Raw genomic sequence first — 14072 nt, 5'->3', positions numbered from 1 at the left:
TTCAACTCCCAGTTACTTTGTATAATTCAAATAACCATTCCATGTAAATGACTAGGTTAAATAAATTGTAATTATGAAAACGTACATCTTTGCCATTGGAAGAGGTGTCTGCTCTCAGATTTAGTTTACGAGTCTTTAGCTGATGATACATCACCCATTTAGTGGTTTGATTTCTGTAAAACTTTACTGGAAACATGCACTGTGGGAATACTTATTTTACAGGTTTTCATAATTTCATATTCAGATAGTAGCTTCAAAAGCGTGTTGTATTTGACTTAATATTTTTAAAATTGATTTAAAATGTACCATATTTATCCATGCTATTATTTTTTTCCATCAAAGATGATGTATTTTCTTTTTCCTTGGATGAGTCTTGAGACTGAAGACAGTGTAAGCTTCACACGCATTTCTAAGCCACTACTGATTTAAGTTTTACCTGAAGAATTTTCAAGTACTACATTTTCAGAGATGAAAAACTAGCGTATCACAGTCCTTCTGAGTAATACCTTTTTCCCCTGTGGTTTTGTTTGATAAAATTTTTCTATAGCAAGAGCCTTCTGTTGCTTCACTGCTAGTATTGAAGCCATTAGTGCGCCGTATTTACTTTGTGCTTTAAAATGAATAAATTACTAAAGCTAGTTTTACATTCACTAATGAGATTTTATATGCTGAAATGAGTAAAAAGCGGGGCTTTTCATATGCCAGTACGTAAGAGTAGTTTCTTTTTGAAAATTTCCTTTTTTCAAGGTGCTGAATATCTTTGTGAAAATCACTTCTAGAGCAATGTAGCATGTGAAAAATCTTCCCTACATAATTTAGACCAGCTTCATCTTAAGTTCAGTTTGTCTTTTCCTACTTGATTTACAGTGACAATCATGAGACTTACATAACTTGTAGTTACTCATCTCTTCTGTTGTAGCTAGCACCTGCTTTTGACCTACTAAAAATAGCTTAGCAGATGTTTTAAGATTTCATACAGTTCACCTGCCTGAATATAAAAAAAAAAAAAAAATCCACATTTTATTCCTCTGTCTTCTTATTTCTTTAGGAACAATACAAACAGACATTCCCAGCAGCACAGCTAAAGAAACAGGAATCATCTAAGAACCTGAAGAAGGTTATTGCAGCTTTGTCAAGCCCCAAAACAACATCTAGTTCACCAGCTCATCAAAAACTCACATCCTTGGAAAACAACCACTCTAATCCATTCCTGACAAATGCACTTTTAGGTAATCACCAACCCAATGGAGTTATTCAGAGCGTCATCCAGGAGGCTCCTCTTGCACTTACTACGAAACTGAAATCCCAGACCAAGATCAATGAAAGTGTAGCCATTTCTAGTAGTGCCCCCTTTTCTATGCCGGTAAACTTGAGTGCATGTGGGAAAAAAACAACTGGTAACCGGACACCTGTTGTACCCTCTACCTCTCCTGTGTTACCTGGTTCAGGAAAGGATAAAACAGTCAGCAATAATGCAGTAAATGCAGTAAAAACACAACACCGCCTTCATTCTGCAAAACTGGTGGTGGAGCAGTTCAGAGGGGTAGACTCAGATGCCCCCAGCAGTAAGGACTCTGACGACTCAAATGATGATGACGACGACGACGAAGATGAAGATGAGGACGATGAAGATGATGATTCTGATGATAGCCAATCAGGTGGTTTAACCTTTTTAATAGAGGAAAAGCAGAATTTTTTTTTTTTTTTGAGTGTTGAAAACATGCATTTCCCATCATATTTTAAAATAGGGGTAGGAAATTTTGGGGCAGCATGACCTGCACAGTGTCCTACAGATATACCGGAAAGTAGCACATGTCTCCCACTCCCCCATCGTGTCATATCCAAAGTCATGGTTTGGGTATTCTGATAGTTGGTCATCTGGCAAGTATTCTTCCAGCTGCCCTGGTAAGATGGCTCCCCAGCCTTCTGGAAGGGCTTTGGAGACCTCCCTTCCAGATCGATCACCCAGCTCAGGGACTGCTTATGTGGCCAGGAGGGGGATGGGGAGAATAGGCTGGTTGATGGTTAATTATTCTGGCAGGCAGAGCCCATCTGCAGAACAGGCTTCCCCAGCCAGAGAGGGACTAAGCAAAGGCCTTCCAGTTCTCAAAAGTGGCAAGAAAGTCATGTTTCTAAGCTTCATTCAGGAGCACAGTAGGCAATGAGCAAGATTAGAGGAAAGTGCCAGGGCAGTTGTAAGGGGGTCACTGTTCGTAGAATGCATTCAGGCTACTATTGTAAAGGCTCTTGAGCAACTCAGAAAGGCAAGGCCTGTTTTAAAGAGTTTATTGTGTTCCCAGTCACTCCTTTCTCCCCTGTGTGCTGATATCCCTGGGTCCAGCACTACCTTCATCATTCTCTTTCCCCTTCTCATCCACAGACCCTATACTAATCCTCTTTTTTCTCCTCACAGCTGTATCCTATCTTCAGTTCCTTATCCTGTCTGCCCTTTACCCTGTCTCTAACTCTTCCTTTGCCCAGACAGCCACGCTTCCAATTCTGATGCCTTTCAGCCCGTTCCCAGTTCCATCGTTTGCTTCCTCTTCATGCTAGATTTCACAACCTCTCGAGGGCCCTTCCCGTGGTAGCGTTCAACCACTGCCTGGCGCACGGGGGGTGGCCGAGGTGTAGCTCGTTCTAGGGTAAACGATCTCTTAAAATATTCAGCTTCTGTCTCTCATCTCCTCATGACAGCACAAAGAATTCCATCCAAAGCAACAGTGCATTATCATGCAGAATTACTTTATGCTGTCATATTTGTAGTCATTTTAAAGTGTAGGTAGTTAATTGTAACCTTCTATTTATACTCAGAGATGTTATAAAAAATAATTGAAGTCAGAAAAGCTTCTTATTAAATAAGACAAAAGACACTGCAAGTGTTAGAACTTAAATGTATTTGCTGTTAGTTATCAAGTCATAATGTAGCTTTTGCCACACTGTTTTTAAACAGAGTCTGACAGTAACTCTGAGTCAGATACAGAAGGGTCTGAGGACGAAGATGATGAGGATGATAAAGATCAAGATGAATCAGATACAGACACCGAGGGAGAAAAAACTCCACTGAAACTGAATAAAACGTCATCCTCTGTGAAGAGCTCTTCCGTCGGACATGCCGCTCATTCCACTCCACTTAATCTCCAAGCAGCAAAGACCCCAAGCTCTGCGCCAGCTGCCTTATGTCCTGAGTCTCAGCCCGCGGTTTTTCTCGGGACGGCACCGTCTACTCTTACACCAAGTACACACTGTGGTATCCGAATGTTTTATTATACTATGATGTAACATCTAAGTGGCATGTGTTGTAAAAGTAGTTGTAAAGGTAGTTTAGATGCTGGTATCAAGAGGCATCTCAACATAAGAAAGAAATTTTTTACGGTAAGAGCAATCATTCACTACAGCACCCTCCCCAGGGATGTGGTAGAGTCCCTGTCGCTGGAGGTTTTCAAGGTGCAGTTGTACAGGGTGCGAGATAATCTGACCTAGGCTCCCTTTCCCATGAAAGGTTGGACCAGGTGATCTTCTGAGGTCCCTTCCAACCGGGGCAATTCTGTGATCTATTCATGGGTGTTTGCAACAGACGTTAAAATCGATCAGCAGAACTGCAAGTTCTCAAGACCTGAACATCACACTTAGTCCAGGATATTTTAGCTTATATAATTATTTGAGAGAAAGAAGGATGAAAATAGCCAGAGTTGATATTACGTTAAAACTCTTCATTATTTAGTGTTCGTTCTCTATAATTTTATTCTAAACTAGTTATTCTTACTTATTTCTAATTTCTATGCATTATAGTTTCCTCAACAACTTTAGTAACGGTGTTTAGTTAAAATACAGCTTTATTCATTATTCTTTCAAAATTCTCAGCAGAGTTTGTGGATTATGTGCAAGGAATTATTTTTAAAAGGCTCATGAAAAGTACAGTTAGCATTTGCCTGATGTTATATACAGTTTATAATCCTTCGTTTGGTGACTAATTTATAGCTGTTAGTAATTACTACTGCAACAGAAAAGAATGCATTTTTGAAAGCTCACATATTGTAGTGTCCACTTTACCTAAAGGTGGTCAGTCACCGAAGAGGTCTGGTGTCTCTTCTCTGTGTCTCTTTTGCACTGAACAACTCATTTTTTCAATTCAGTTGTATTTGGGCAGGCCATCTCCCTTCCTCCACTGTGACTGTGCGAAGTAATGTACCGGTCAGGGGTGGTAGTTCAGGAGTGCAGACACATCCAGGCAGTTTGCCACCCAAGCATGGGCAGTGTCTTGTGTGTTCTGTCGAGGACTCTTGGCAGTCGCTTGCAGGTCGTGCAGGCGTCTCGGTGGGAAACCTGCGCCACTGCGCATTAGGACACTCCTCCTTGCTGTAAGAGCTTGGAGCACATTTCAAGGGTTCACTCTGATAACGATACTCTCTCGCGTCCATTTCCACAGGGAAGAGATGTGTCACATTCTTTACACAAGGTCCAAACTACCTTTTTGAGAAACACATCTTCCAAAAGTTTGTCTGCGTACATAGTTTGTGTCCTACAGTTCTCTCAGAGGCGAGAAAAGCGTCAGCCTTTGGCACTCTGAAACTCCATGTTGAGCAATTGTCTCTGTCATATTGTTGATTCAGTCTCTTGACTAGTACCGAACACAACATCTGTTTGAACTTTGAAAAGCTGGAAAAATCCTGAAAACTTTCTGCATTTGGCAGTTGACCACAATCTATACACAGTGGTCTTTGAAGACTGAGCCTATTGTAATGTACGGATTTTTAAAGTGAAGAGTGTTTTCATTTTCATCTTCTGTAGCGAAAAAATATAAATATGGTCTAGTATAGAAAAACAGGTGTGTAAGAAATTATTTTAGCGATGTCTGAGGAGAGCCAAACAAGGCAAGCAGTTCAGTATGGCATAATTAGGTTTTCTTCTGTTTGCAGTTTTAGAAGAAAAGGTTAAGGGAAACTTAGAGGAAAATGTATTTCAAAAGGAGAATAGCTACATTAACTTTCTTGGTACTTGAAGAAAGTAAAATGATTTATCTTTTAGTTTCAGGATATAAGGATAAAAAGTATATTTTAGGAAGATGTTATTTGAAGATGTTATTTTCATTTTGTAAATTCTCTTAGGTGTTAATCAGAAATTCTTTCTTAGGTATTTCAAAAAGACGAAGAGTAACAGATGAACGGGAGCTGCGTGTTCCTCTCGAATATGGGTAGGTTTTGTATATACTTGATATTCCTGAAAGGGAGGTAATACCTTTGAAAGCCAGTTGGTAAAGAAATGACAGTTTAAAAAATGTTGGGGCTGAATAATAAGAAAAGGGCTTCAACGATTTAGATTTCCAACTCACAGTGAATGTGGATCTCTTTAAAAAGTGCCAGTATATTTCATGTGTTAATTTTTGTTCATCAAATTTGCTTTTTTGCAAACATGACCTGTCTCTTAGCAGTTTTGCCACTGGAAATTAATCCTGATGGTTAGATAGGAGCCATCATAGACTCCACATTACTCCCTGAAATATAGTTCTGAGCTGTTTAAAATCTGGTAGTATTTAAGTAGCTAGATATAAATAAATCTATGTATAGTCAAGAGTTTTGACAGTCTGCATAATAACAATTTCTGGTTTTGCCTATTTGATTTAGGATACTCTTGTTATATTTTAGATATATGCCTTTTTCCTTTTATGTAAAAATCTTACATTAACATTAATTACTTGTTTTTTAAAAAGTGTATTGTTGTATGCAACCTTTTTCGTATTACTCTAGCTGGCAAAGAGAAACCCGAATAAGAAACTTCGGTGGTCGCCTTCAGGGAGAAGTAGCATATTTTGCACCTTGTGGAAAGAAGCTGAGACAGTATCCTGAAGTAGTAAAGGTACATTTCTTTATTTAACTTCTGTGCTCTAATGCTACTAAGCATGCTTGCAATTAAAAAATGCCATTTTTTCCCTCCAATAAAGATGCTTATTTCAAAATATCCTGTGATGTGAGGCATAATGTATCTCAGTCTGTTATTGATTTGATCTCCTATAAATGCATATCCCTTTGATAGAATATGCAAAACATTGCACTCACAAAGTTAGCTGTACATCAAAGCTGGGTTGTAATTATTTACAAGCTGAAGTGGAAAAATATGTGATTTTTTCAGTACCTCAGCAGAAATGGAATAATGGATATCTCAAGGGACAATTTCAGCTTCAGTGCAAAAATAGGAGTGGGTGACTTCTATGAAGCCAGAGATGGACCGCAGGTATCCGCTTTTTAAAAAGTAAAGTCTTTGATCCGAGGAACATTAACTTAAATTTAGGTGAAGTAATTTTTACTACAATCTGAAGCATTGCCTGTTTTAGATAATTTTTCTAAAATTGTGCGTATTTCTTACTAGTAGTTACATTGAGATGCTGAGAGCTTGATCCTGGGCAGGGTTGAAAACCGCTTCCCTCACTGATTTTATTAGGGGGTCGTGGGATTTCGGCATGCGGTACGATCAGCTCTGAGCCCAGATTGGTCTAGCGTGAAAGAACGCTGAGCTACATATTTTATCTTAGTCAGTGTTGAGATATTTCTGGCTAAAACTCTATTTCTTCCTTTACTGTATAAACCTAATACTGATAGCTATATATGTGTATGCATTAAATCACACTCTTTTCATGTATTCGTGTGCATAATATATATAAAGAACATGTTTAAATAGAGGTGTTTCCTGCATCGAGAATACTGTCTGAGCTTTCTGAAGTGTGAGATTTTTGCGGAAAGGAATGCTGGGTTGTACCAGTTACGCTTTACAGTGGTAGAACGGTTAGACTTTGTGTAGATAAACCACACAAGGATAAGTAGAATTAGAATCTTAAGGAAATTAATATTATATGTGTGCCCCACCGTCTTACTGTATTTTGGTCTTGTTGCCATTTCTTCAGGATGTGCACGAAAGTTTTTGGACTTCTATCAGTAAATACGTTTGCTTCTTTAAAAGAGAAGTATTCTGAACATGTTACTGCAGGAACAGAGACAGACATCACACTCAGCAATCTTGAATTCATGCTCTAGTTAAGCCTTATGTCCTTGTGATACCCTGTAGAAATAAGTAACGTTTACATAGTATAAATTTGAAAGCAATAAAGACGGAGTCTGTAGTAAGGAGCTACTTCCAGGTGGTGCTTCCCGATTCCTGGCTTACAGGGTGACACATTGCTAAAGCCTTGTCATGTTTGGCCTTCATAAAACGACAGTTCCTGTAGTTGTGAACTTCATTATGTACCTGAATGGCTTGACTGAAATAATGCTGTATACTGTGAATGTAATGTAATGTTGGGGTATCTGCTCTCCTTTTACCCTCTTTCCTTTTTTGTGTCTCTTGCCCATATTACTTCATTAATCTTGTCCCCTTCTCTAGTTATCTCTTTCTTCTCCCTTTAATTTGCGAGGTGATTTGCAGATTTTGTCCTTCTTTGATACTATAAAACTTCAGAATGAAGGCATTGGGAAGGGCAGGTTTCTGTAGACGAGGTTGGCAATGTGAATATTAAGTTGCTGTACATCTACTGTAGTTTCTACATGTATAGTTTGTGGTAGGTTCCATTGAGACTTGGTTAGAGAAAGGAAAAGCTTTCTTGTTTTAAAAAAAAAAAAGGGACAGAGGGCAGCTGTTTCGGATGTGCTAAAATGTATTTACATTTTATGTATGAGATTTTGAATGAGAAGATTATAACGTAAACAGTTGAGCTACATTCATGCTGACAATACACACTGAGTAAAACAGTATGTGATACTCATACTTCATGAAGAGAATTGGCAGCCTTTTTACTGAAATTTTTTGAATTGTCGAGCTTCAAAACAATATGCGATAATCATATCTTCATGGATGTCTGGAGGTAATTCCAGGAATTTTATCGCTGCTTTTGCTGTAATTTCGATTATTCTGTGTAGCCTTTCATGGTTACTCTTGCCTTTCCTAGTTACATATTTCTGTCATCTTTTGAGACATGCAGCATGCATCCAAAGTGATTGGGTAAGTTTACAAAGCTCAAAGATGGAACAAGACACGAAGAAAATTATCTGAGGGCTAATTCAGTGATACTGAAGAATTACCTATAGTAAGCCAAAAATGCATGGATTACCCGCTTGTGGTACTGCCTGTGTTTCTCTCTCCTGGTACACCAGCAGCCAGATAGGATGGGTTATTCAAAGCAGTCATTAACTGCTTTAACAGAGAAGCATCTCTTGCAGAAGTGGGCCATGAAATAGTAGGGGTTAGAGGAATGTTTGAAGTTTGGCAGATGTGGAAATTCAGTGACAGGACCTTTAAACTGCTGTGGTTTAGAAAGGTTAGTGTGAATGTGATTTGGGGTGATGGAAAGGGCACGGGTCCTTATGAGTTTGAGTAACATGGATAGGAATACAATACTCCATCAAGTAGCAGGTGGAAGAGAGTGTTGTGGGGTGATACTGAGCTGTGCCCTCAGTTTGCATCTTGCTGGCTTTGATCAAAATGTAACAGCAAGAGTACCCATCACAGAATCACAGAATGGTTGAGGTTGGAAGGAGGTTGGAGGTCGCCTTGTCCAACGCCCCTGCTTGAGAAGGGTCCCCTACAGCCTGTTCTGCAGGACCATGAGCTGTTGCAAATCCCTAAGGTGGGAGACTCCACAGCCTCCCTGGGCCACCTGTGTCAGTGCTCAGTCACCCGCACGGTAAAGGAAACTTGTTCCTTCCACAGTGTCCTTTGGCACGACTTTAAAAGGCTTCTCCCCATTCTGATGAACACCACCTCTTTTTGTGTTTTGAAACTTTTACTGGCATCATTTGGTGGCCTCTAGTTTCTCTTTTGGGAGACATTATGAAAATGTAATATACATCCATGGTCTCTGTGGCACTAATGATCTCGTAGACCTCTATCTTTCTTTTCCACATATTTGTTATCATTAGTATCATTAACCATAGAAAATACAAATACAGAGCAAGAGCAGTCTCCATTGCAGGATCTAAGGTGCTTCTTGAAATATAGCTGCTTTTCCTCCTTTTCTTTGAAATATATTTTGCCTTTTTCCCAGTGTGCGCTCGCTCCCCCCATCCCTCCTTCCCCTGTCACTTGCAGTTTATGGGATAAGATTTCCTGGGTTGGAGGTTGGTTTTGGTGATAAGTACAGTATTAAATCTAGCTTACGTTGCTCAACACTCTGAACCTGTGGTAATTTGTCAGTCAGGTGCTAGACGGTGAAATGAAAGTGTATGCCTAAGTAGTACTCCTGAAGATAGAAAATAAATTAACTTGTGTTTAATTGGTAGAGGTAACTATTTTGGATTAAAAAGTTCTTAGTGATGACACATTGTACACATAGCGATATGGTCACGATTCTGAACAGCTTGTTTTTAGGAAGATAGCTACTACCAAAACCCTTTTGAATGTCTGTAAACTAAGCATGAGATGCGCTCTTGGAATGGTCTTAGCTGGGAGTGATTCAGACTTCAAAAAAGGTATCTTTGCAAATGCTGATACCTTCCTTGGAATCTGAACGTTTCATTAGCAAATTGCCATTTCTTTTGTCGAATTTTATATTAAACACTTGTAAATATGAAGAATAAGCAGAAAAAATTAAAAGATAAATTGTTAGAATAAGCAAGTTAAAATGTATTTTATGGTACAGCAAATTTTATTTCCGTATGTACATATAAGTGTGAAACCTTTGGTAATGCAAATGTATTTTTTCTGAACAGATAATTAATATGTTTTTTAAGTTACCAACTTTCATTCTTGCTTTAGCAGACATTTTCAAAATCTTTTACAAGCCTTTTTAAGGCTAATTATGGAGTAGTCTCAAAGGATATTTAGTTTACATTTTACCCCACATTTTTCAAAAACTTGGGAAAATGGTAAAAGATGTTACAATTTTGAAATACTAATGTTGAATCAAGCAGGATCAGAGAGACTGTGCTCCTGTTCTACTCAGTAGACGCAATAAACTCTATTTTTTTGTCAGTTAAAATAAAGCCATTTCTGTGTGAGGACTAAAATAGGTATTTGTATTAACAAAGTATTTCAGTATTTGGTTTTGAGATTCCACAAGAAAACAGTAGTAATCGTGAAAGAAAGGTTTGAATGTATTGCTGCACACTTTGTTTAGTTAGAGAGTATAGTTAACATAACTTTTAGTTCAGATGGGTTCTTAAAAGTTACAAACTTTTGATTGCTTCAAGTTGGCGCAGAAATTAATTTTCTTGCAGTGGATGAGGGGAGAACTCAATTGTGCTAAATAAAACTTCAAGATTAAAATGAGTCTGGGTTTTTTCAGCTCAGTTGTTGAGGACTACAACACCCCAGAAAGCAATATTTGAAAATACAGTACTGCATTTGCTTGTTATGTATGTCAAAATGTCTGTAAACACTAACAGGTGGAAGACTCATAGCCTGACACATTTTTTTCATTCACGTTGAGCAGAGGATTAGTTGAAAGCAAGAGTAGTTATTTTTAAGTTTACGTACTTAGGAAGAATCTATTTTGCCTTTTAAAATGGGTTGAGCGATATACGATTTGGTCAGAAATAATTAAAAATAACAGAGTAGTGGCATACGTTCTAGATGATAACTTTGTACGTCACTGAATAGACTTCAGAATCTCGCATAGTAGTACAGTTTACAAAAGTTTGTACTGATAAGCTAAATATAAAGCTTCTTACATCATCAAAATGACGTACTACTCAGCACATCACAGCTCACATATTTTTATATATATGTATCACTTTTTTTGAGGAAAAAGCCCCATATCTCTTGCTGTTTGTGTTTCCAAGTGTCTGCGATTTATTTTTTCTTTTTTAAATCTGTGTTTATAATACCTGTCTGTGAAATGTGTCAATTAAAAGGGTGTGCAGTGGTGTCTTCTGAAAGAAGAGGAAGTCATTCCCCGTATCAGAGCTATGGAAGGGCGTAGAGGACGACCACCAAATCCAGACAGACAGCACTCTAGAGAGGAGTCGAGAATGAGACGACGCAAAGGCCGACCTCCGAATGTTGGTAGCACTGAATTTCTAGACAACACCGATGCAAAGCTTTTAAGAAAGCTCCAGGCTCAAGGTAAGAAGTATTTACTGTTTTCACGAACAGAGGGTATCGGTGTATAGAGAGTTAATCTTTTTTCTAAAGAGGAGTGATGTGTTTCACTAGGATATTAGTATACAATGTTTTATTTTGGAAATTTGTCACATGCTTATATAAACCTTTTTGTTTTTCAAGATCAGTGAATATGTATATGAATCAAAGGAAAACGTGTGTGTGTAAATGTGTGTGTAAGCTTACTTTATAGTTAACTTTATTTAGATTTATAAAATTTAAAAAATTTTAAAAAGCCAATAATCTAATTACCGCTGATGTTTTTTTTTTTTTTTTAAATTGGCAAGAATTAACAGATCTTTGTTTTCCCCTGTATCAGCTCCTACAACAGTGGACCTAGAAATTCAAAATGAGAACCACTGAAGTTGGTGTTTCTGTGAAGCTTTTGGCTGTTCCAGGGAAAATGCTTTATATAGAATCAAAGAATCGTAGAATGGTTTAGCTTGAAAGGGACCTTAAAGATTGTCTAGTTCCACCCCCTGCCCTGGGCAGGGCCACCTCCCCCCAGCCCAGGTTGCTCCAAGCCCCGTCCAACCTGGCCTTGAACACCTCCAGGGAGGGGGCAGCCACAGCTTCTCGGGGCAACCTGCCCCAGGGGCTCACCACCCGCACAGCAAAGAACTTCTTCCTCATATCTCATCTAATTCTCCCCTCTTTCAGTGTAAAACCGCCCCCCCATCCTATCACGACATGCCCTTGTAAAAAGTCCCTCTCCAGCTTTTCTTGTAGACCCCTTCAGATACTGGAAAGCTGCTGTATTTTTTCCTGTGAAACCCCTGATAGTGACAAGATTTAAATGCCCATAAGGTTGAATAGGATCCTGTAACAAGTAGTACCAATGTTGACAGTAGAACTTTCATGACATCAAGTCCTGCTATATATCAAAAGCGCGAGGGCCTGGTTTTAAATAAACATCAGGTACCTGACTTTTGAATTTCAGTTTTTTACTCCATAACTGTATCATATTTTCTGAATGCAGCTAATCCAATATGGAAAATTCTCAAAGCCCAGGAGTAAGGATGTTGGTTTTAACTTGAGATTTAACTGTTCTTTCATATGCTGACTGTGGACATATTTGGGTAGCTACCTTGTATTTTGCATAATGTCCTTACTAACAGTACGCGTGCCTTTAATATCTGCCTTGGCACGATTCCGTGCACCGCCTTTTCCAACCACCTTTTGTTCAGTCTGAGAATAGGAAACTGTAAGTGTCAACTGCTGAAGCATCGTAGCATTTGCTGAGAGGCTGTGTGTTTGTTGTTGAGACACGGTAACTGATTCCAGAAGTCTCCTCTTCTCAGTGGGAAAAGATAAACCCTAGTCACTAAGCCATTTTGCTTCACTTTGTATCTTCCCTTTCCCTATATTGGTCACTGTAGGGGGTGCGGGGGGGAAGTATGTAGGAGCACTCTCCCATGTCTGTTTTCCCACCACACGCTGTAGCGATTAATAAAATGAACAAAAACATGTAGTCTATGTATACCAGAAGATTCAGAATGTATAATATTTGATGTTACAGGTGTTCATATCTGCCTTGCTGCTTTTTTCCCCTCATGAGAACATAAGAAATGTCTCAGTGGCTCAGCCCAGGGGTTCATCTCGTGCAGAGCTCTGTCTCCAGTAGGGGCTGTAGGAGATGCTGCTGGGAGAAGGCGTGTGAACCTGATCACTTCTTGGTCTATTTGTTTCCTCATACATGCACTGTGGCATCCTCAGGTGTTTTGTGACTGATGTCGTAGAGCATGTTTTTTCTCGCCCCATTTATTTTCTGTTTGTGGAACCGTTGCCTATGAATGAGCCCGTTCTTTGTTGTTTAACCTTCTGACAACACTTGCACTACCAGCTTCCTGTGGCAACAAGTTCCAGAAGTCTGCTAACTGCTGGACCATTTTCATTTTAAAAAACTGATCTTCTGTTACTGTCAGGGGATGTTCCCTAGTTCCATTGTTGCAGGGTTTGGAGAATAACCATTGTTCAATACGTTATCCACCACCTTGATAATTTTGCAGACCTTGAATCCTCTCTGTCCTTAGTCTTCTCTCCAAACTGAAAAGCCCAAGTACTTTTAGGCTTTTCTCGGAAGGTAATTGTTCCATCCCTTTGATCCTCTTATGTGTCCTCTAATTTCAGTATTTCTTTTCTAGGTGTATTACCTTACATTTATCTATGATGAAGCTCCTGTGCTACCTTTGCGTACTGTTCTGCAGGGCTCTTCCAGAGTTTTTTGCTGTCAGCACAGCCTTGGATTTTCCAGAACGCTTAATATCATCTTCCCATTTGGGGATTTAACTTTGCAGTCGCCTGTATAGGTTTCATTGATGAAAAAAGTTATTAAATAAAGCTGGTTCTAATATTGATTTGTGAAGAAGCTCTCTACTAACTCTTCTTCATCACAAAACGTGACTGCTGATCTCTGCCCTTCGCCTGCTTTCATTTAAAGAGCTTTCAGTCTGTGAAGCTTTCCTTCAATGACATAACAGCTTAGTTTTATTAATAATATTTGACTTAGAACCTAGTCAAATACTTTCTGAAATTCTGAATATGTTATGTCCATTAGATTCTCTTTATCTCCCTGTTACTGACACTCTAATCGAAACTCGAAATTAGGCTGAGTTTCCCTTTGGAGAAGCCATGCCGACGGTCTGAACTGATGGTGTTCTATAATGCACTCAGTAAGTATATGTAAGACGTAATAGGTACAGTGAGACTTTGTCATCTCAACAGGAAAGCAAAATCAGCCGAACTGATCTGCAGTTTCCAAGACTTCGGCTAGAGCCTTTTTCTGTTCTGTAGGTGAAAGTCACCAATCCTGTGACACAATGGCTGCTGTTAATAATATGGTAAACACCCAGACTGATGTCTCTATGGTTTCATGTTAGTGTTCCTTCAGATTTATCAGCTTACTCTGTCTTGTCGTGGCGATCTGTTAACGTCTGACTTGCCTTCTCATCTAGTACTTGTTTTATATTTACCTCAAATTCATCTAGCTC

At 39.0% G+C, this 14072-nt stretch overlaps 1 protein-coding gene across 1 annotated transcript in view; it reads left to right on the top strand.

Annotated features, from left to right (window-relative positions):
• The window catches only part of BAZ2B (bromodomain adjacent to zinc finger domain, 2B), an 84584-nt gene that overhangs the window by 30311 nt on the left and 40201 nt on the right, over positions 1–14072 (top strand). The window contains exons 6-10 of the mRNA XM_009885467.1: positions 1049–1658; positions 2951–3247; positions 5131–5191; positions 5745–5853; positions 10836–11046. Coding sequence (XP_009883769.1) covers positions 1049–1658; positions 2951–3247; positions 5131–5191; positions 5745–5853; positions 10836–11046 — 1288 coding nt within the window. The remainder of the gene's footprint in view (positions 1–1048; positions 1659–2950; positions 3248–5130; positions 5192–5744; positions 5854–10835; positions 11047–14072) is intronic.

This window comes from Charadrius vociferus, unplaced genomic scaffold (genome assembly GCF_000708025.1).
Source record: "Charadrius vociferus isolate BGI_N301 unplaced genomic scaffold, ASM70802v2 scaffold404, whole genome shotgun sequence".
NCBI classification, from domain to species: domain Eukaryota; kingdom Metazoa; phylum Chordata; class Aves; order Charadriiformes; family Charadriidae; genus Charadrius; species Charadrius vociferus.
Note: the sequence above shows the minus strand (reverse complement) of the source record. Positions and strands in the feature narration are given on the sequence as shown.